Below are 24,619 nucleotides of genomic sequence, written 5' to 3'. Positions count from 1 at the left end.
ATTCGCTGCACTTTATTGTACCTACCAAGAAAAAACTGCTTTTTCGCATACAATGCAGAAGGGGGAAAACCAGTGTATGCTGTCGGACCTGTCTGCTGATGAAGGGTTGCATGGCACAGCAACTCATCCCTTGTTGTGCTGTGGGCTTAATGTTATGTGTCAGGTTGGGAAGAGGGAAGGAGAATGAACGTTTGGTGAATGTGAGTGTGTTATTGACTCTAGCTATCTCCCATGAGGGGGAAATGGCTTTGGTAGATAGATTTCACAATTTTTTTGTTTTTTGGAGGTCCTTTCATGTTAGCCTTATAATAAGGAAAATAAACAAAATCTCTTGACTTACAAGTATTGAAAAAAATGCATGTTTACAATAGTTTATGTATTTGACCTCTAGATGTCGCTGTATTCCGTAGTGCAACTGAAAACAATGCTACAAATAACAAGGATTAATAAAAACTACAGAGAAAGTGACCAAATACACTAGTGTTCTCTCATTTTTTGGTATTTACGTGGTACCAGTAGCAACAAGATGGCAGAGAATTATGTGATCTTCCTCTCTGTGAGCCTTGTGTTATGCAAAATAAATGAAAAATGATTGACCTACGAGTAGCTTAAAAAAATTAATGTCCGTGTAATTTTGCTTTTTATTTAAATCAATATTGTATTGTTTTTGACAAGTGAAGTGTTTCAGTCACTAGAGGGCGGTAAGTAATGTACAACGTCCCTTTAACACAGGGGTGTCAAACTCATTTTAACTCCGGGGCCACACGATAGAACAAACATTCTGTCGGGGGCCGTACTAGTAGATTAAGGAGAAAGAAAAAGAGAGATGAAGGAATACGAGAAAGAGGGAGGGAAAAGGAGAGAGGGCAGGACAAAGAAAGAAAAAGAGAGAGAGGGAGAGAGCGTGAGAAACAAAAGAGATAAGAGGGGAGATAAAGGGAGAGGAAGAAAGAAATCCAAAAAGAAATAGAAAGACAGAAGGTGAGAAAAGAAAATAAAAAGTGCGAAGGGTAGGAAGAGAGAAAGAGAAAAGAGAGAAAATGAAAAAAGGAAGTTAGAGCAAAAGAAGTTAAAAAGACACAGAGAGAGAAAGAAACAAAGAGCAACAAAGGAAGAGAAAAAGAGACACAGAGAGTGAAAGAGACAGAGTGGGATAAAAGGGGTGGAAAAGAGAGAGAGAAAGAAATACAAGTACAGTGTCTTTGTTTAAGGCACATGGCTTTGGCAACATCAAGTTGACATATTTCAACCTGCAGCTTGTTTTTCTCTTGCGCTTCCCTGAGTGTTGTCTCGCGGGCCACATTCAATCCCTTAGTGGGCCTGATCTGGCGCGCGGGCCGCCTGTTTGACACCTGTGCTTTAACAAAATGATGAGCAAAACTGCCTGTATTAGAGAATGAACGTGTGGATATATGTGATTTGAGTACCCGTAAAAGCGCAATATAACTGGACTTGTTTTCAGTGTGGCTCATTGTAAGGTGCAAAACACAAGAGTCAAGCATCTTCTTGAATATGATCAAAGTACATAAAGTAGGAGTATGATAAATATAAATCAGTGAAAAAGCGAAACCCTAAATTACAACATTTTTAACGGTTCGTGAATGCGACAGTAAAATTACACATACACGCTCACGTGACAACTAAACCTTCCCTGGTTGGGAATCAGAAGCCCGCGTGACAATAATTCTCACATCCAATTGGTTGTCTCCCTCAAAAAAACGCCAACATTTTCCCGCAACTTATGGTTCCAACGTTACGACTGCAGTTTTGGAGTTGAGTGCCGCTAAAATGCCGAAACGAACGTACCCTTTCCCAGAAACCTTCTCGTCTCAATACAAAATACACGTCAGCCAGCGGGATCTGAGCGATTCCAGCGTGCTGGGAAATAAATACAAGAAAGAAATATACGGTAAGAGCGTCCTCGGATTATTCGACATTAGCTTTAAATAGCTTCGTTGTCGTGTTAAGTCGCGCAATGAAATGAACGTGGCAGTCATTTTGAGCGAAAGTATACATCGTTTTGTTAAGTCTTGCATTTCGTTGCCTTTTCACATAAATATTTCGACAGTCGTGACGAGGTACGCCCCCTAGCGGTAAGAAAACAAGTTAACACCTGTTGTGTAAACGTGTAGTCGGGGTTGTTTGGCTTTTTATTTAGGCACAGTACAAACAACAGTATAGAGCAATAATTAACAAAAGTGAATGATAAATTATTTGCACACAATCGGTTGTATGATCCAATAATAACATACCTAAACATGTGCCCGAAGGGAGTTGCCTGAAGCCGCCCACCCACCACTGTTTTATTGTTTTCCTTGCAGGGGAGACCTACCCTGAAGCAAAACAAGAAAACAGAACTTTACCCCCAACCAGAAAATTGGAAAACAAAATAACGACATTCAAAATTTATAGTAGTACTGCTATTGACTTCTGCAACACACCGAAAGAAACTCCTAAAATATTAAAGGGACAGTGTGTAATATTTAGTGCCCCCCATTGGTACAAAAAACTAGTCGAGAAATTAGTATTTCTTTTACACACTTAGTTTTTTAAAATAGTATAAGAAAATAAGTTATTAACATAACCACGTGCAAAGTTTTTATTTAATTGTATTTATTTTTGCAATGTGAAAAAGCTTCATCAAACCAAAAACGCTATTAAAAATATTGCGCTACTTAATGAGCAGATAATTACCGTATTTTCAGGACCGTATAAAAGGCGTAGTCTCTGTAGCTGGTTCTATTTCTGTATTTAACGCATACACAGGGCGCACCGCATGATAGGGTGCGGGTGCCCTCTGCTGCAGTCGCCTTACAACAACATAGACAAGCATACAAGTGTGTATTTAGAAATGTAGCGGGAGCAAAACTGAGTTTGGTTGTGGTTTATTTAAGTATTGATAATTAAGTAAAACACACGAACCATTTGCAAACCATTAATTTTTCAATTCTCTCGCAACTGCTCTGTTTCCATGTTCTCCTGCGTAGCGAAGAACTCAACACACCGTGCCTGACGAAAGCATTAGTAACCATTCAATGGAGGGAGAGTGAAGTTTTTGATATAATTACTATTTGGGGGGATAACCCCTTTCAGCCTCCGATAGCACAGCCATCCATTATCTGCACCAGTTATCCTTTGTAGGGTCGCGGGGTTGCTTGAGCCCATCCCCGGTATCTTCGGGCAGTAGGCAGGGGACACCCTGAACTGGTCGCCAAAGAGTCGCAAGGCACATAGAGACAGATAACTCACTCACTCATTCACACCTAGGGACAATTTGAATTGGCCATTTAATCTGACATCAATCTTTAGGGATTGTGGGAAGGGTGCCCAGAGAGAACCCACACAAGCACAGGGAGAACATGCAAACCCCGCACAGAAAGGCTGGTAGCTGGATTTGAACCCATGACCTCAGAATAACTTTCAAATAGCAAGACATTACGGTGTTGGCTTCCATGAGTACCTCCGCAAACAATGGACATATTGTGCGTGATGTCACGTGTCCTTATCTGCACAAGCAGGTCACATGTCTCGTTTACACAGGAGACTCATGGAAGTCACAGGAGATCGCCTCCAAGTTGCATTTAGTTGTAAATGTAAACAATCTCACTAAAGTGTCGGATTCCATCATAAAATCGGAATTGAGCATTAAGCTCTGCAGGGTTACCTGAGGTAGCTGTGATTTTGACTCATTTCCTGTCTTCATTTTCACAGAGAAGACCAAGAACTTACTTTTTAATGGTGCCAAGGCTGTGTTGGACAAAGTATGGTCTGCTGAAGAGAAGCACACTGGGCAAGAAATTGCTGAAAGCAGACAGACTCTCTTAAGAGGACAAACCTTGATAGGAACTGACTGGAGACTGACTAAAGCAAGGAGAGCCCAAGGTAAAATACTTGTTGTGGTTTTGTTTTTTTTTTTCTGACGAATATTGATACCCCTCAATCCTTGAAGAGTCTTTTCATACTGATATATCTACACCTGGGTAGCCAGTGGATGGGTAGAAAATGTCATTTTAAACAGGCACGAGAAAATGTTGTCATAAGTGTAGGGCTGCTGCAACGAATCGATTAAAATCAATTCTTTAAAACGGTGGCAACTAATTTCTTTGATTTTTTTTTTTTTTTGATTTTTTTTTGGGGGGTGTTTTGCGATTTATGAGCCACAAACCACGTTTCAAAATGCAAATAAGTACATTGGATTTTGTTGTGAAATTAGGGGGTTATAGTATCATTTATGTCTGGCAGAGGGCTCCTCGAAGCCGTTTTTTTTTTTTTTTTTTTTTTTTTGAAAATTATCTTAAATTCTATGAAAAATTTTTTTTTTTAATATTGCATCATTACAAACAAACTTCGCCTGAAACCGTCAAACACTACAACGGCAACCATTTTTGAAGGAACAGAAAGTGCTGCAGAAATGCAGTGAGAAAATGACTAAAATAAAGTAAAAAGAAAAAATATATGATGACATTTTGAACTCGACACAAGGGCCAGTTTCTTAAGCATATTGTATATCATTTGCGCATTGGGAATGTTAATCATATTCAAAGATTTAACAAAGAAAAACAAGATTGTTGTCAACATTTTGAAAAGTGGGATAAGTCCAATTGTAGTATGATCATCGGATAAGGTGGTAGGAGAAGAGTGTTGTACGTATTTGCTGGGGTATAGCATTATATTGTATTTTTGACAAACACTTGGATTTTTTTTCTTGTTTAATATTTCAGAATATTCTGTTGTTTAGTGTACTATTTTTGTATCTGTTCAAAACTTCAATTTTTAAATGAAGAGGAGGAAATTAAAAATGTGTGAAAAATTCGATTCATCCGGTTATCAAACAGATAATCGAGGGATTCTGCGATTATTTAAACAATCGGTTGCAGCCCTGTGCCTTAAGGTACTTGATTATGTTGAGAATTGGACCATAATGTATTTTAGAGGAAAGATTTTAAGCCCAGACAGAAATTCTTACCTCTAATATATATACTGTATATGTAAATCACACTTATACAAGGCAGATGTTTGACTGGTTGACTGTCTATTTTGTCCTACTTCTACTAATTGCAACCGGATAGCAATAACAAGAGAACTATTGTGCTGCTTCAGATTGAACAACTTTTAAAATAACTGTCAGATAATATTAAGGGTCATAAATGGCTTTATTTTCATTCTCCAAGACTTTTAAAACCAATTTTGTAGATGATATGTTACATCTAAGTACATGCTTCCACAGTCTTTTTAAACACATCAAAAATAGGTCTGCCTATTATCAATAACACCCAAAGAACTGCGTTCTTGTTTCCAGGGCCGCCTCCAACATGCTGCTGCGTATGTCAGAAGAGCGCATCGTGTCGGTCAACTTGTTCCCGGTGTGAACGACTTCCCTGTTCGTCCTGCAGCCGCCAATGTTCAAAATGCTTCAGCCTCTGCTGTTCCGTGTGCACCATCATCGAGTGCGTCCCGTTTATTTTTTATTTATTTATTTTATTTTTTTATTCGTAGTTCAGTTTTTTGAACAAACTGCTCTTGGGTAAAACCCTGCTCCTGGTTTTATGGAGCAAAAATGCTCCCATTTACCTTGATCTTATACTGAATTATCTTAATAAGTTTATACAGATGCGCCCCGACTTACGACCATTCGACCTCCGTAAAACGGTAGATACGAACATTTTTCCGGGATGTTGAAAAATATCTGGACATAATTGTAAGTTAGATGTTGTATTGTGTGCACCTTTTTCAGAGTAGAGGACGTTACTGTAGTGCTTTTTTTCCCACCCCTCATAATCCCACCGCTGCCACCAATTTAGCGTGGTGTTTTGTGTGGGTAATGGATCACTCCTCGTTCCTGGAAAAATACACTTAGGTCTCTTTGGAGAGCGACAACTGTCAGCACACATATATTGTAAACACACCGAACTCTCTCCAAAACTACACTCTCGCGTCATTCGTCGCCCTACTGACATTTATGCGCACCTCACATTCTACGCCTACGCTATCTCTAGCGTGCTAAGAACTTTGACATTTTTATTGTTTAATATCTCGTGCATCAATTTAATATGGTTGGTGTAAAGAAGAGGTGAGCTGTTTCTTTTCGCAATGAAAGTGGAATAAGAAAGCTTGATGCAGTTAAGAAAATGGTAGGAACGCTTTTTTTCAGCCACTCTATACCACAGAGGATTTCCTGACGCGCATCTTCCAAAATTAAGTTAAACTCAACTTTATGTATCTTTATATAGCATATTACTTTATGAAATGTTTATTTATTTATTATTTCGTATAAAACAATACAGGTTACTTATACAAGCCTTAAAAATACTTATATAAACCTTAAACATTCAAAATATAGCACTTAAGCAACTTACGAATGGTCGTCCGGAAACTAACTCGTTCTTAAGTCGGGGCAGTGTCTGTAGTTTAGTCTATTGGGGGCGGCAGTAGCTCAGGAGGTAGAGCGCTCGTCTTGGGATCAGGGGTTCCCAGTTTGAATCCCGGCTCGTCCGTGTCACATGTCGAAGTGTCCTTGGGTAAGACACTGAACCCCTAATACCCCCAATAAGCAGGTTAGCGCCTTACATGGCTGCAAGTCCGCTATTGGGAAATGTGAAGCACACTGTAAAGCGCTTTGGGAAGTCATTGACTTGAAAAGCGCTATATAAATGCAGATCATTTCATCATAGAATCTCAAAAAAAGGAGATAAGACATCAATGAATTTTGAACATGATAGGACTAAAACCTCTAATAAAAAATTCCAACCTGTTCTATAAGCCCTCCACTGAGCCCTTACTCTTTTATATTTCCTAGTTTACAGAAAGCAGATCAGAACTTGAAGGGTTTGGAAAACAAAGGGCAACATGATTGAGTAATATTGACATTGATGTAAATAATTGAAAAAAACAACAACACGAGAGGTATAATAATCAAAATAAAGACCTGACATCCATTGCTGGTGTCCAATATTAAAGACCAATTAAATTGGCACAGCCTTTAAACAAAGACTTTTGATTTCTGTTTTTTTTTTTTTTTTTTTTATACTATTCAAGTATTTGTCAATGTTGTTATTCTATAGACAGGGATAAGAATTTTCCGCGGATTTCCGCTGTTTTTGAACCCCAAAGGCATTCCGACTTTTTCACTTTTTCTCTTGCGTAGCAAACAAATTCAAAATCCGACTGTCTCACTCTTTCCTTTATTGCTCTGGCGCACCCTGGCGGCCGTTAGAAAAATTGGCCGCATTGTCGCACAAGCTGCAGGGACTGAACTGCATTTGAACTTATCTTGCAGTATTTACAAAAAAATCAGTTATGTGGGCAAATTATTTTAATCTTCTAAAAATGTTACTTAAATGATAAATATAAGCATAGTTTTGGACAAGTAAATTGCCTAAAACCCAGGTTTGGGCGGGGGGGGCGGTTGGGGGGACTCTGCCCTGGTTTATTCCTGGACGCTGGCTATTTCAGCTGAAAATGAAAATCTCCATTCTGATCCCTGTATAAATACACAAATAAAAAGGAAGAATTGAAAGCACAATTTTATAAGTAGGAATTTTAGCAGGTTGTTGATCATCAGTTCCCCTCCTCCTCTTCCGGGTCATTTTCTTTCCCAAAACGGTGGACATTTATGCGTGTTTTTCTCGGACAATTCTATGTTTAGGATACCAATAATATTTAGAAGAATGGATGATGTGAGCTCATACCTGAATCAGTGCTTATTGTTCAAAGTCAATGTAGCAGATTGCCATTTCAGACAGCGAGAGCAAGGTGTATAGCATATATGATATTTATATAAATTGTACTTTCTCTCTGTGTCCTCCACAGTTACAGTGGCCGTTATGATGAAGTACTCTGCTGCAGTTGTTCTACGTAATAGGAGTCAAACTTCGGAGTTCACGCATGCTTGAATACACAGTGACCTCACCTCACGAATTTAATTTCATTGTTTTAAACCCGTTGTCTTTTTTGTCGTGGTATAATTTTTTTATGTATAGAGATTTAAGGAAATAAACTTGAAGATTTTGATACCTTTATTTGACCTCATTGATGTATATATATTTTTTTTTTGGGTGGGGGTTCTTCTTTTGTGACCTAATATTTGTCAAATACAAATAGTAGATACATGTTCCCCTGCTGGTTCTGGATTTGTGTTTGCTTACTTACACAGACAGTAACTTTCCAAGATGAATTTCAGTCAAGCATGCATTTTCTAAGAAAGTTGAGTAGGTTTTTAGGGAACACAACAAAAAATACTCTTAATTTCTGTTGCGGGAGATGCACAACATATTCTTGTTCTGTCTTCATAAACAATTTACCTTCTTACCTTGTTTATGATGTTAAGGGAGCAGCCACACAATTACATGGCAAAGTCTGTTCATCCATCCATTCATTATCTGCACCACATATCCTCAGTAGGGTCGTGGGGGTGCTGGAGCCCATCTCAGCCATTTGTGGGCAGGGGACACCCTGTACTGGTTGCCAGCCAGTCGCAGGGCACACAGAGACAGACAACTCACTCCTAGGGACAAATTAGACCAGCCATTAACCTGAAATGCATGTTTTTGCAATGTGGGAGGAAACCAGAGTGCCTGGAGGAAACCCATGCAAGACCAAGGAGAACATGCAAACTCCACATAGGTAGGTTTGATCTCATGACCTTAGAACTGTGCCGCACGCGCGCCAACCAATGTGCTGCCCAAAATCTGGTCAGTCATCCCATCATATATTAAGCTAAGTCTGTACTTTTGTTTCCCAAGTAATTTCAAAATAAAAGGCCTGATAAATACCAGGAAGACCGATTACTATATATGTTTGGCAAAGTAAACTGATTGTTCTTAAATAGGTATGTGTAGCCTTGGGGCAAATGAAATGTTAAAATTCCAAAAGAATCATGTTGAAATGATTTTAAAGTCATTAAATGTTGTAAAAGTTAGAAATATCAAATTATAGACTGTCAATAAACTAGCTGTGAGTTTCAGAACGCTATACTAAAAACAGTTCACCGTTAAAGAAAAATGTGTCTTGAGTAGACTTGTACACTTTAAATGAAATGATCTGCATTTATATAGCCCTTTTCAAGTCAATGACTTCCCAAAGCGCTTTACAGTGCGCTTCACATTTCCCAACAGCGTCCTTGTATTGCTGCCATGTAAAACGCTAACCTGCTTATTGAGGGTATTAGGGGTTCAGTGTCTTACCCAAGGACACTTCGACATGTAACACGGACAAGCTGGGATTCGAACTGGGATCCCTTGATCCCAAGGCGAGCGCTCTACCTCCTGAGCTACTGCCGCCTCAAATGTGTCAAACATATTTTTAAAACAAGAATGCTTGTTTATTACCCCACAAAAATAAGTCGTTTTGTTTCAAATATTAAGCGAAACAAAATAATCGGTCGGTTGGGTTTTAATCTTTAAAAATTGGGCTGTTTCTTTATAAATGAACCATTTGGGTCATTTTATTCTAAACCTAAAAGTACATTAGTTTAGAGAAATAAACTTTTCTCATTTTGATTTAAAACACTCCAGCATTGTGTCTGATTTTTATATGAAAGAATATCAGGCCATTTAATTTGAAACAACCCATTTGAATTTATTGATTTAGCCGTCCATTTCCATCTCAGTTTGGGTAAATTTTGGGGGCACTTAGCCAGTAGTTTTTAGAGTGTATCTAATGATTTATTTTTTTACATGTCAAAACAGGGGCGTTACCAGAGGAGAGCAGGGGTGGACAGTGCTCACCCACAGATGCGGTCTGCCCACCCAAAGAAAAGTGGAAAAAAAAATCAGTAAAAGATTAGGAAAGAATAAAACAAATAGAGGAAAAATGAAATAAAAAAGTATTGGGGGGAAACAGACGGATTTTTGGGGGTCCTTTTGAACAGTTTAATACCAATAATAATATAATATGCACAAAATTATGGATATTTTTAGTCTACTTTTTGAACTTTTAACTCATTAAAACTTCGAACCTGTTTCATTCCGAACAACTTTAAAGTCTAGCAACTGGAATCCCTGCGGGAAATGACAAAATGTCCATTTAAAAATACGTATGGACTTTTCAGTGGAGCAACAAATACGCTACAAAATACAAGAATAAAATAAACTGTTTAAAAAAAGCTAATCCTGAAACACACCCCTAGAAAAACTCTAGAAACACAAATTAAAATATTTACAAATCTCAAAAGGAATATTCACAATGTTAATGCCAGTCAGTAACCAGGGTTGGGTAGGGTTACTTTAACTTGATTACTTTCAATTACTTTTGGATTACTCCAATACCAAATATGCTATTAAAAGCCCCCCGCGACCCTAATGAGGATAAGCGGTACGGCTGATGAGATGAGATGAGAAGACAAAAGAAACTCAATATGAATAAAATTATGACTCACAACACGTGGTAAGCTTTCTCTCTTGGCTTTGATCTCTTTGATCTCCGGCAAAACTAACATAATGCGACAGTAACAAAATGAAAATACATCTTAACAGCTTGCCAACATCATTTTTGCCGTTCCATGTATTCCGTTACTCCCCAAGCCTGCACAAAATTTAGTAATTGTATTCATATTTAGTTTCTTTTGTTTTTTATTAGCATGTTTGGTCTTGGAGTAATCCAAAAGTAATTGAAAGTAATCAAGTTAAAGTAACCCTACCCAACCCTGTCAGTAACGCAAGGGTAAAAATGCATATTGACCAATGAAAAGAGGGAAACGCGTCTGGAAGGGACTGTCTGTTCTTTTAAATCATGAAACTTGATGTAAGATGACGTTGTAGGTGTTGTTAGTTATATTTAGCGTGCATTAGTGTTGTGTAAAACAATTTTGGAGGTAATAATAGTTGGAATAGTCGGAAGCGCGGCGCTGAGAAGCATAGTTCACGACAAAGGAAGCCGGTTTTTGCTTGGGAGTGGAATTTAGGCTCAGTGCCTGTGCCCAACAAAGCCACAACAAACAGAAAACAGTTAGACCGCTAGATAGCAGCACACAACAAGAGCTAGATCAGGGGTCTCCATCCTTTTTCAAACTGAGAGCTACTTTTTTGCTATTTATTAGAGAAAAGGGGCACCCACTTTGGTGTGCGTTTCTAAAATAACAATTTATCTTGTACTATCTTGTATCTAGAGACAGAACTGGAGTAGTAGTGGAACTGAGCCAGCATGTGTATATGAGAGTACTCGTTTGGTTTGGACACATGGAGAGGATGGATGAGGAGCGGATGTTGAAGAGGATCTACTGAGCAGGAGTCAATGGAAGGAGACCAAGAGGAAGGCTGCGATTGAGGTGGATGGATAGTGTTACGAGTGCACTGCAGGAAAGAGGTCTAAATATAATGGAAGCTAGAGCTCTTGTTGGTGATAAGAATGAGTGGAGAGGTGTTGTTAAAGGATAGTGGGATGTTTAGACGTGTTCTAAGGGATGGGCGGGGCACCTGTATGATGCGGCAGGGGTAAACCAGTGAAAGCTGCCGGGCCCTGCTGTTGATCAGAAGAGTGTGTTGTGTCACCCTGACCCGAGTGACATGGCCGCTTTCTCGTGTCCCAATTCATCTGGAGGGACGAAAGCATCACCAACTTAGGTCCCGAGGTGCTTAACATGTTTGGGTGTTTGGGCATTTGGGTTGGCCATGGTCAATTTTTTTGTGTGTTTTTTGTTATTTTTTATTTTGTTTTTGTTTATGTATTTGTTTTGCTGTCAGTCACCCCTCTAGAGTGATATGACCAAGGTAGATGGATAGATGGATAGATAGATAGATAGATAGATAGATAGATAGATAGATAGATAGATAGATAGATAGATAGATAGATAGATAGATAGATAGATAGATAGATAGATAGATAGATAGATAGATAGATAGATAGATAGATAGATAGATAGATAGATAGATAGATAGATAGATAGATAGATAGATAGATAGATAGATAGATAGATACTTTATTCATCCCCGAAGGGAAATTTACATTTCCAGCAGCATCCCTGAGCTGAGAACAGTACAATAATAAAGCCAAAAGAATACAATATACAAATACCCAGTGTGACGTGCAAATGCCCACTGTAGCGTGTTATATAGAGTAACTAAATAGTGCTACACAGAATACATATTGCAGTAAGATTCGGTAATATCCAATGTAGGTGGTGTGGTTTAATGTGGGCCTTTACTCTGCCGGGTGGAGTTAAAGAGCCTCATGGCATGAGGAAGAAAAGATCTCTTCAGTCTGTCCGTAGTACAAGACAGTGACAGCAGTCTGTCGCTGAAACTGCTCTTCTGTCTGGAGATAATGCTGTGTAGTGGATGCGATGGATTGTCCATGATTGACCTCAGCTTTTTCAGTGCTCGTCTCTCAGCTACTGTTGTTAGGCTGTCCAGCTCTTTGCCCACAACAGAGCTCGCTTTCCTAGCCAGTTTATTGAGACAAGAGGCATCCTTCTTCTTGACGCTGCCTCCCCAACACGCTGCCGCATAGAAGAGGCATAGATAGATAGATAGATAGATCTTGTACTGCCTACTATAGTGTTACTAGATAGATAGATGGATAGATGGATAGATGGATAGATGGATAGATGGATAGATAGATAGATAGATAGATAGATAGATAGATAGATAGATAGATAGATAGATAGATAGATAGATAGATAGATAGATAGATAGATAGATAGATAGATAGATAGATAGATAGATAGATAGATAGATAGATAGATAGATAGATAGATAGATAGATCTTGTACTGCCTACTATAGTGTTACTGTGTTATGACCGGGATAATTATTGGAAATAGAAGGAACAGATAATGAAAGAGAGAGTGTAAGTAAGAAGGGATAAAGAAAGTGAAACAGAGAGCGAGAGAGAGAACGAAAGGAAGAGAGACAAAAAGAGAGAGACCAAAGGGAGCAGGAGAGAGAAAGGTAGAAAGAAAGTGAGTAAGGGAAAAAGAAAGTCAGACAGAAAGAGAAAAAGAGAAAGAAAGAAAATGAGAGCGAAAGAGAGCAAGAAAGAAAGAGAAAACCAGAGAGAATTCCGAATTCGGTTTAAGTTGTCAACCACTGAAAATCTTTTTTTACTAGAAAATCACAATGACCCAGAACTGGTGAGCTATTTTCAAAACAAGTTTGTGGGCACCTAAGCTGTCTCCAGGGGACCCCTTTTCGATTGTGGGCACTGCGTTGGAGACCCCTAAACTAGATGGTTCCGCACTTTCTCGCCCCTAAAAAGTTGCATTATTTAACATTTGTCTTTTACTATTATTTTTTTTTTAAATATTCGTTTTTAAGTCAAGTCATGTTTATTTGTATATACCGTACCTTAATCACAAAGAGTCTCAAAGGGCTGCACAGACGACAGATTATTGCAAACCACAGACTATTATTACACAATCCCCTGATCTAAAACCTACATGAGGGCAAGGAAAAACTCAAAACCTCAACATGAGGTAAATGAAGAAACCTTGAGAAGGGACTGCACATGGGATAATCCCCCTTCCAGGATGACCAGGCTGCAATGGATAATAATACACAGATATGTCAACATAAAATATATGTTATTCATATTCTATAGAATAGAAGTGTGTTTTAAGCTTAGATTTAAACCTTTCCACTGAAGTTGCAGATCAAATCTCAGGAGGAAGAGCATTCCACAGCACCAGGGCCTGAATGGAGAACGCTCTCGAACCTGCGGATCTCTTCTTGGCTCTTGGGATTTTTACATACAGTGGATCCGGAAAGTATTCACAGCGCTTCACTTTTTCCACATTTTGTTATGTTACAGCCTCATTCCAAATTGTATTAATCTAATCTCTTATCTGAAAATTCTACACAAAATGCTCCATTATGACAATGTGAAAACGTTAATTTTTTACTTTTTTGGAATTTATTAAAAATAGAAAACTAAGAAATCACATTTACATAAGTATTCACAGCCTTTGCCACGAAGCTCAAAATTGAGCTCAGGTGCATCTTTTTTCCACTGATCATCCTTGAGATCTTTCTACAGCTTAATTGGAGTCCACCTGCAGTAAATTCAGTTGATTGGACATGATTTGGAAAGGCACACACCTGTCTATATAAGGTCCCACAGTTGAGTGTGCATGTCAGAGCACAAACACCAAGCATGAAGTCAAAAGAACTGTCTGTAGACCTGCGAGACAGGATTGTCTTGAGGCACAAATCTGGGGAAGGATACAGAAAAAGTTCTGCTGCTTTGAAGCTCCCAATGAGCACAGTGGCCTCCATTATTCGTAAATGGAAGACTTTTGGAACCACCAGGACTCTTCCTAGAGCTGGACGGCCTTCTAAACATAGCGATCGGAGAAGAAGGGCCTTAGTCAGGGAGGTGACCAAGAACCCGATGGTCACTCTGTCAGAGCTCCAGCGTTCCTCTGTGGAGAGAGGAGAGCCTTCCAGAAGGACAACCATCTCTGCAGCAATCCACCAATCAGGCCTGTATGGTAGAGTGGCCAGACGAAAGCCACTCCTTAGTAAAAGCAACATGGAAGCCCGTCTGGAATTTGCCAAAAAGCACCTGAATGACTCTCAGACCATGAGAAACAAAATTCTCTGGTCTGATGAGACAAAGATTGAACTCTTTGGTGTGAATGCCAGGCGCCATGTTTGGAAGAAACCAAGCACCGCTCATCACCAGGCCAATACCATCCCTACAGTGAAGCATGGAGGTGGCAGCATCATGCTCTGGGGATGTTTTTCAGCAGCAGGAACTGGCAGACTAGTCAGGATAGAAGGAAAAATGAATGCAGCAATATATAGAGATATCCTGGATGAAAACCTGCTCCAGAGCGCTCTTGACTTCAGGCTGGGGCGAAGGTTCATTTTTCAGCAGGACAACGACCCAAAGCACACAGCCAAGATCTCAAAAGATTGGCTTCAGAACCACTCCTTGAATGTCCTGGAGTGGCCCAGCCAGAGTCCAGACTTGAATCCGATCGAACATCTCTGGAGGGATCTGAAAATGGCTGTGCACATCCGACCTGATTGAGCTTGAGACTTATTGCAAAGAAGAATGGGCAAAACTGCCTAAAGATAGGTGTGCTAAACTTGTGGGATCATACTCAAAAAGATTTGTGGCTGTATTTGCTGCCAAAGGTGGATCAACAAAGTATTAAGCAAAGGCTGTGAATACTTATGTAAATATGAATTCTTAGTTTTCTATTTTTAATAAATTCAAAAAAAAGTTAAAAAAAAAAAACTTTTACACATTGTCATAATGGAGTATTTTGGGTAGAATTTTGAGACAAGATTAAATTAATACAATTTGGAATGAGGCTGTAACATAACAAAATGTGGAAAAAGTGAAGCGCTGTAAATACTTTCCGGATGCACTGTATATACATTTTATCAAATTGGTTTTGAGATGTTCAGAATTAAGGCAAAATCATATATTAGGGCCTGTTGTAACCACGGCCAGCACGGCGACGCAGTGGTTAGCGCGTGTGCGGCACAGTTCTGAGGTCATAAGATCAAACCTCCTGTGTGGAGTTTGCATGTTCCCTGCCCACTGCCCGAAGATGGCTGGGATGGGCTCCAGCCCCCTCACGACCCTACTGAGGATAAGCGGTGCAGATAATGGATGGATGGATGTTGTAACCACTTCATTTGATATTTAGTTTTGTAGTATGTCTGTAGTATTACTGAAGAAGATTTTTGTAGCATTTCTGCAGTATTATTCTAGCATTTTTGTTGTGTATCTGTAAGAGTATTTCTGCAGTTTTTCCGTAGTCGTATGTTTGATAAATCCAAAATAATAACAATAATAATATATTTGGACCCAGTTTTAAGCATTCAATTTGATATTTAGTTTTGTAGTATTTCTGAATAACCTTTGTAGTATTACTGTACTATTTTGTAGTATTTCTGTTGTCGTATCTCTGCAGTACTTTTGTAGCATTTCTGAACAATTACTGTAGTAGTATTTCTATAGTAGTTTTTTTTTATCATCCTATTACCTGACTAGTATTTAGTAGGATTTATTTTTCTTTTCAGAATTAATATTCAGGGTCTTTGTTTTATAAATGCTAAATTTTACATATACTTTGTATGTGTACTTTGTATACTTACTCTCGTATTACTGTAGTATTATTTTTGTAGTATTTCTGTTTTATTTTGTAGTGTTACCGTAATATTTTGCAGCATTTCTGCAGTATTTTATGGTATTTCTGTGATAGTATTTTTTACCATGGTAGTATTTCTGCAGTATTTTTGTAGTATTTCTGTAGTACTGTTTTTTTGTAGCATTTCTGTAGTTTTTCTTTTTTCTTCAGAGAATTAAAGCCTAATAGTTTACTAGGTCCCTGTATTCAAGCACTAAATTTGATGTTTACTCTTGTGGTAATTTTGTAATCGATACACAGAGACATTGGTGACAAAGCTTGCATACAAAATACAAGTATTTTTATAAGAGGTATTTATTTACTATTATATATTGTCGTGATATTCTACTATATGCGTTCGGCGGGACAGGTTAAAAAGCCTGACAGGGAGCATCTAGCCTGTGGCCTGTAGTTTGCCCACCATTGGGTCAAGGTGAGATCTTGGGCCCGGGCTGGGTACGGCTCAAAATGTCAATCATCAAGTCTCTTTTGCTGTTTTATTAAAATAATTTATTTTATTTCATTTTTTTTCTTCATGGATGACCTCCATAGCCTGCACTTAGTTTTACTCAAGTAATGATTGAGATGACTGCTTTGTACTTCTACCTGAGTAATATTTTTCTGTCACGGTAAAAGAGACGGTGCTTCCTCCTTCCACCTCCCTCATGTCAGACGTCATTTCCGCTTCTCGCCAATAGCTAACAAGCTTTACAAACTCTCTTTTTTGGCCAAATATTTAACTATTTTCATATAGTAGGTTGCAGAATATTATATATATTCAGTTTTCATTTCGCCGAAATGTTCAATTTGGCGCTGCTCTTCGAAGTGCACACTATATTTGAGAAACTCGGCCCCAAGTAAATCCGAAGTGCGTACTTCGGCACTGAAACGCACACTTCAGGGCTGAATTAAAGCTACGGGTTTAATATAGGCTCGGTCCCTCAAATTTAATCGGGCAAGTTTGGGCTTGTGTACCTGGTCGGGCTGGATTTTTTAAGCCCAATCTTACCTCTACCACTGGGTATGACAAAGCCACGCTTGCGCTGCAGACGCCGCTATGACCCCTGCTGGGCGTGACCTTGCAGTGCAGTCTTCCCTTTCCGTTCGATTGTGGCCCCCTCGCTGAAGATTGTGCTCCAGGGTTCACACATTCTATACTGAGTAGTTGTTCTTAGTTGCAGGAGACCTCGGCCGCTTCTTTAGAGGAACTGGTCACATGCGCCGTTGTAATGGATATTTAGCTCGGATGATCGCACTTCCTGGAGCTTATTGCAAATGTGCGTTTGATCTGTTGGGTCACAGCTCTTGTTCAGTGGCTCTGTTGTGGGCCCCAGCCCTCTTTTGGGAGCACGGCAGTTGGTCCCCTAAAGTTCCGGCTAGGCAGGCACTGCCACTGGATGAGCAAAGCTCCAGTTGCAAATTATGAAGGACATTGAGAGACTGAAACAATAATTAACTAGGGTAGTTGTGCGGCACGGCGGCTCGCTGGTTGGCGCGCAGGCCCACGATGAAGAGGTTCAGGGTTCAAGTCTAGCTACTGCAACCTCCCCGTGTGGAGTTTGCATGTTCTACCCGTACCTGCGTGGTTTTCCTCCGGGAACTCTGGTTTCCTCCCACATTGCAAAAACATGCATGTCAGGTTAATTGGCTGGTACAAATTGTCCCTAGGTGTGAATGAGCGAATGAGTTGTCTGTCCCTGTGTGCCCTGCGACTGGCTGGCAACCAGTCCAGGGTGTCCCCTGCCCACTGCCCGAAGATAGCTGGGATGAGCTCCAGCACCCCCGCCATCCCACTGAGGATAAGTGGTGCAGATGATGGATGGATAGGCTGTGCCCCATTAGAGCGTCACCTGCCTTGAGACGCAAAACAATTTTGGGGCGGCATTTCCCTTTTTGGTAGGGTTATCCCCCTTTAGAATGACCTACCCGATTGCTTTTAAATGATTGTGATCCTGGCAGCTTTTTTTTTTTCAGTTTTCACATCTGGCGTAACCTTCCGGACAGCCTATGAAGATGGTGTTGATATTCAATGGTGTTCTTAAGTGGAAGGTCTTCCTGGAAAAAAATGCTGAGTCAAAAAAATCAAAAGTGCTGATTGTTTTATTTTTTTTGGGGGGGGCTTTTTTTTCTCATATAGCTCAACCTTTCTAAATGTCTCCAAGACATTCTGTTGAGATTGAATGTTGTCCTGGGAGAGTGGTACGGCTTTGTGGGGGGCGGGGGCGTACGATGCTGAGACAACAAAATCAGAAGTGCTGAGTCACGTTTTTTGGGCATTTTCACCTCTAGAATGACCTACTTCTGCACCGTGGGGTTTCTCAATGTACGACTTTTTGAAAAAATGCACCTTTATAAAATATTTGATGTATTTTTGCTTATTATTCAAATTAGCATTTTTTTTTAATGAATTACATTTTTCACCATTAGCAGGCGCTGAACATGAGTGTAAGAAGACCATTTTTGGGGGTGCTTAAGCTCCAAATTCAACCCAAGCATCCAAAAAATTTAAACATTTTAAAACTCTTTTAATCAGTTAAGGGCAGCATTGTAAGTACGATAAAAGACTGGGGCGGCAGTAGCTCAGGAGGTAGAGCGATCGTTTTAGGATTAAGGGATCCCAGTTCGAATCCCGGCTTGTCCGTGTTACAGGCCGAAGTGTCCTTGGGTAAGACACTGAACCCCCAATACCCCCAATAAGCAGGTTAGCGCCTTACATGGCTGCACAGATCACGGCCGCTATTGGGAAATGTGAAGCACAATGTAAAGCGCTTTGGGAAGTCACTGACTTGAAAAGCGCTATATAAATCATTTCAGATCATTTCATAAAAGACCAGAGGTAAAAAATTAATAAACATAAAACAAAAATATGAACAAGGCAGCTTCGGAAATACTCTACTGCCTTGAAATGGCTCTCGTCCCACTTACTGCTTGGCTGGTGTCACATGCGGCATAGCGGCGGAGTCTGTGGAGGCTCTGGTGTACAGATGCTTCCCTACTTACAAACAATCGAGTTACGAACAACGGTGTATTTTATCGGGATGTTGAAAAATATCCTGACATTGCTGCAAGTTAGATTTTGTATTGTGTGCACCTTTTTTTGAGTAGAGGACAGGACTCTGGTCTTCTTTCCGCCCCATGGCGCTGTAAGAGGTCACCCAGCATACACCCCGAAAAAAAAATCCAGCCTCTACTTCCTGCTTTGTTTGTATACACACAGCACTGTATCCCTAGCAGGCTAAGAACTTTGACGTTTTTATTGTTTAATATCTCGTGCATCCATTCAATATGGTTAGTGTAAAGTGAAAAGAAGAGGCGAGATGGGAAGCTGCGTCGTGGCCGTCATAGACTTTCTGGACTAGTTTACAGGCTGGGGGCATCGTTGCTGTCCTGCACTTTCCGGACATCTTCAACATCTTACCTAGTGTTTACTATTCTGTGTACAGTAATGCTAATTGTAATTCACCCTGGTCAATCCTGGAAGGGGGATTACCACATGTGAGGTCCTTTCTCAAGGTTTCTCTTTTTTCCTCACACTGAGGTTTTGAGTTGTTCCTTGCCCGCATGCTGGTTTAAGATCAGGTAATTGTGCAATTGTGTAATTGTAATCCTGTGCAGTCCTTTGAGACATTTTTGTGATTAAGGGCTATATAAATAAATGTGACTTGACTTGACTTGAGGCGAGCCGTTTCTTTTGAAATGAAAGTGGAATAAGAAAGCTTCATGCGGTTGAGAAAATGGTTGGATTGCTTTTATTTGTCCAATTTTTTACCATGGAGGAGGAAGTCGCCTAACTCTTCCAAAAGTAAGTTAAACTTGACTTAACTTATCTTAATCTTTATAGTCAAGTCATGTTTATTTGTATAGCCCTTTTTTACAAGGAGTCTCAAAGGGTTTCACAGACCACAGAATGCCTACGCCCAATGTGTAGCTTTGTTTTTCAGTACTATGCTTTATCATTCAGCCTGTTTATAACATTATATAGCATATTATTCTATTGAACGTTTTTTTTTTTCAGTTTCAACATTCAACAAGACATTCCATACAAAATATAGCACTGGAATAACATTCAACTTATGAACGATCGTCCTGAACCTCGTTCGTAAGTAGGGAAGCATCTGTAATACATTGAGAGGATTAAATATTACTTTAAGTGAAATGAAAAAAAAGAAAAAATAATAACCAGCCAGACACTCAGGGTGCTCCGCAGCCCCAAAGTTCGTAACCGAAAAATTGTTCCTGGGGCTGAATAATACATGGAAACTGGTAACAATTGTTAGCATTTTTTAAATCCAGTTTGTGGAATACGTCAAACATTTTTAACACAGATTCATTCAAGGCACATTAGTTTTACAAGGTAGAAGTCAGTTAATTTGTGTGGATAACCATGGCTGCAAAAAAGGAAGTGGGGGGCACATAAACACCCCCAACAGGGCCGACTGCTGGCAACCAGCAGGAGCACATGGCTTTGTCTTTCAGCTTTTCTTTTTGGGTGGACCAGCTGAGGTCTGAGGCCAGCGTCAAACCCGATGATGCTTCTTCTATAAATATGAAACAGCTAGCGCGTGGAAGTGACAGCTGTACAGTGGTCCAAGGGCAAGCTTGTCTTGGTGTTGCCCAGGCGCTCCACTCCTAAAAAGGAGAAGCAAGAACACATTCATGCTCTTCAAGTTCTTGTTCAGGTGGATGCCGTAGACGAGCAATGTTACTGAGAAAAAAGTCATTAGTTACAGTTATCGTTTTTTTCGTTTAAAATTAATTTAACTACCTCAGATTACCAACATCCAAAATTAGCACGTTACTCCGAAAGTAACTATCTAGTCCAGGGGTGTCAAACTCGTTTTAACTCGGGGTCCACACGATAGAACAAACATTCTCTCGGGGGCCGAACAGGTAGATTAGAGAGAAAGGAAAAGAGAGAGAAAGAAATAAGAGAAAGAGTGGTAGAGAAAAAGAGAGAGGGTAGGAGAAATAAAGAGAGAAGGGGAATGCAAGAGAGAAAGAAAGAGAGAAAAGAGAGATAAAAGGTAAAGGGAAGAGAGAGCAAAAGAAGGTAAAAAGACACAGAGAGATAAAGAAACAAGGAGGAACAAAGAAAGAAAAAGACAGAGGGAGTAAAAGAGAGAGTGAGAGAAAAAGGGAGGAAGAGAGAGAGAGAGAGAGAGAGAGAGAGAGAGAGAGAGAGAGAGAGAGAGAGAGAGAGAGAGAGAGAGAGAGAGAGAGAGAGAGAGAGAGAGAGAAATACAGAAGTACAGAGTTTGTGAGAGGCACCTGTCTTTGGCAACACCAAGTGGACATATTTCAACCTGAAGCTCGTTTTTCTCTTGCGCTTTCCTCAGCGTCTCGTGGGCCGGATTCAATCCCACAACAGGCCCAATCCAGCCCGCGGACCGCCTGTTTGACAGTCACTAATCACCGTATTTACTTGAATAGAAGCGAACACTTAAAATGCTTTATGATAGCCACACCATAAAAGAAAATGTGTACACCAACCTGTGGAAACAGTGAACTCTTCATAATTCTTGTTCAATCTTGAGCGCTTGCTAACGAACACTTGGCTGAGACAGTTCATTTCCATTTTGTCCCTGGGTTTCAAACGACTCAAAGATCTCCTTCTCTATTTCTGGGTACTGTCTAAGGTTTTTTTTCACCCCATGCATTTTATATTGCACAAATCATCTCATCTCATCTCATCAGCCGTACCGCTTATCCTCATCAGGGTCGCGGGGGGGCTGGAACCCATCCCAGCCATCTCCAGGCAGTGGGCAGGGGACACCCTGAACTGGTTGCCAGCCAATCGCAGGGCACACAGGGACAGACAACTCATTCGCTCATTCACACCTAGGGACAATTTGGACCGGCCAATTCACCTGAAATGCATGTTTTTGGAACGTGGGAGGAAACCGGAGTGCCCGGAGGAAACCCACGCAAGCACGGGGAGAACATACAAACTCCGCACAGGAAGTCTGGAGCTAGATTTGAACCCACAACAGGTTCCCATGACATGAACTGTGCCGCACAAGCGCTAACCACTGCGCCGCCGTGCTGCCCTGCACAAATCATTTTACAAATAAAAAGACCAAAACTTTACCCAACTTTCACCCAAAATTCCGTGCTTACGTTTGACCTATTGATTTTTGATTAGTTGGTGGTCCCTGTATAAGCCACACCCCCGTTCCCACACAGTGCCTACCATTCGCTACTGGTGACACACAACCAAATATGTGTACATAAGCTGACTCCTTGATTTTCCCATCTCATTTTATAGGTGATTTAGTAATAAAATAATGACCAAATGCAAGTATTTATGAAAGGAAGAAAATCTACATGAAATTCAACGTTCACGTACACAGTGCTTTATACAGGGCTACGAGAACTGTATTTGGTTGTATTTTCTTGGTAAATATAAACATCCTTCAGGATTCCTAATGTGACAATGTGAGAAAAGCAAAAATACTCAACCATCAAAGGAAATTGTTACGGTTGCGAGGCTCCGTCAAGGGCAGCGTAGGCGCGTTTTACTCTGGGGAACCTTTTTTTTCCCTTTACCGGAATAAAGTGCAATTGCACCTCAACTACAACAGGGGTACCATGATATTGTCAGAGTGTTTTATTTACGTTTATACTCCACGCATTGCATTAGGCACAGAGTATGAGCTTTGAGTATGAAGTGTAGACACGAAGTGTAGTTGACCCTCAAGCGACCCCATGAAAAAAATATTTAACATAGATTGTAGGCGTGACAGAAAATCATTGAAAAGCACTGCTGTAACCCCTGGGTACACAAACCTCCATTTGAAAACCTCTGCAATAGAGTACAGTGGTAACCCAGTCCTTAACCGCCTCAATGCTCAACCAAATCGGTGTTCGACCAAAAAATGAGCGCAAAAAATGTTTTGATGCTCGACACGGAATTCGGTGACCAACCGAATATGGCAGAGTCAAAATAGTCAAAAATAGTTGAATTGAATGAGATTTGCCGCGTAACAAGTGGAGCCGAGTGGAGCTGAGATGCACTATGCGGTGCGAGTTAGCCTAGCTATAGCGCCACTTCTATCCGGACCGTCAACGAGTAAAGGGGGACATCATTTTCGAAGTTAATTATTTCCTGGTTTTTGCTTCTGCGTTGCTTTTAAACATGGGTTCCAAGAACAACAGCAGTAAAAGGAAGGACGAGAGGAAAACAGTGAGGCAAACTATTGGATTGAAAAAGGAAATAATTGCGAAGCGTGAATTTCTTTTTTCGAGTGTCCGATCTCAAGTCAATTCAAATCAAGTCAAGTCATTTTTATTTGTATAGCCCTAAATCACGAAGAGTCTCAAAGGGCTTCACAGATTATTACACTATATTACACAGACTATTTTTCAGAATATTATTATACATTCCCCTGCTCTGGAGCCGACGAGAAGAGTAGGTTATTCATATGCTATAGAGTAGAAGTGAGTTTTAAGCTTAGATTTAAACATTTCCACTGAGGTTGCAGATCGGATCTCAGGGGGAAGAGCATTCCACAGCACCGGTGCCCGGATGGAGAACACTCTCGAACCAGCACAACACTTCTTTGCTCTTGGGATCACCAGAAGACCAGCACTCTCAGAATGTAGGCTTTGGACCGGGACATAGGGGGAAATCAGATATGAAAGATAAGAGGGAGCAAGTCCATTGTATGATTTTGTATAATACTAAAAGAACCTTGAAATCACATCTAAGGCTAACTGGGAGCCAATGCAGGTTAGCCAAAATCGGTGTGATGTGATCGGCCTTTTTTGTCCTAGTTAAAAGCCTCGCTGTGGCATTTTGTACCAGCTGAAGAGACTTAATTTTAGACTTCGAATATGGCATTGCAAAGTCGACAATTTCGACTTTTATCAAACATAAAGAAGCGATAAAGAAAGCTGATGTGGCAATGGGAGTGACAGCGGTTACCTAGCAAAAGCCCAAGATAATCGAGGAAATGGAAAAGTTGCTTCTAATCTTTATCAAGGGACAAGGAGATGGCATGAGTGAAGCTTTTATTTGCAAAAAAGTGCTTGCCATTCACGATTTATGAAAAGAAGTGCTAGTACAAGTGGTGGTGAAAGTGATACTTCCTTCAGTTTTAAAGCGAGCCAAGGTTGGTTTAAAAGATTCAAAGATAGAACAGGTATCCATCGGACTACTAGGCATAGGGACGCGGCCAGTTCGGACCAAGCAGCGTCTAAAAAATATGTTCCAGAAGTATGTCAGGGCTGAAGATTTTGTTTTGACTGGCTTGTTTTGGAAGAAAATGCCGGCAAATACGTACATCACCAGGGAGGAGAAAACTATGCCTGGTCACAAGCTTACGAAGGATAGGCTCACATTGTTAGTGTGCACAAATGCTAGTGGGGATTGTAAAATAAAGCTCTTATATGTACGCATTTATGGTCTTTAATGTTGTTTCGATACACCTTTTCTTAATATTTTGGAACGGATTAAAATACTTACCATTGTTTCCTATGGGAAAGAATGTTTCGATACTCAACAACCAGGATCGCATTATGGTTGAGGACCGACGTACCACTG

At 40.2% G+C, this 24,619-nt stretch overlaps 1 protein-coding gene across 1 annotated transcript; it reads left to right on the top strand.

The window, feature by feature from the left end:
- Nucleotides 1-1,706: 1,706 nt before the first annotated feature.
- On the top strand, nucleotides 1,707-8,018 carry siva1 (SIVA1, apoptosis-inducing factor). The gene is made up of 4 exons (XM_088354520.1): nucleotides 1,707-1,909; nucleotides 3,712-3,882; nucleotides 5,300-5,447; nucleotides 7,810-8,018. Exons 1-4 carry the CDS (start codon nucleotides 1,789-1,791, stop codon nucleotides 7,856-7,858), a joined length of 489 nt encoding a protein of 162 aa, XP_088210646.1. The 5' UTR covers nucleotides 1,707-1,788; the 3' UTR covers nucleotides 7,859-8,018.
- The last annotated feature ends 16,601 nt before the right edge of the window (nucleotides 8,019-24,619 follow it).

The sequence above is a fragment of the Urocampus carinirostris genome, chromosome 15 (assembly GCF_059441175.1).
Source record: "Urocampus carinirostris isolate Australia breed hairy pipefish chromosome 15, RoL_Ucar_1.0, whole genome shotgun sequence".
NCBI lineage: Eukaryota > Metazoa > Chordata > Actinopteri > Syngnathiformes > Syngnathidae > Urocampus > Urocampus carinirostris.
The sequence above is the reverse complement of the archived record's forward strand: the minus strand, read 5'-3'. Positions and strand labels throughout refer to the sequence as shown.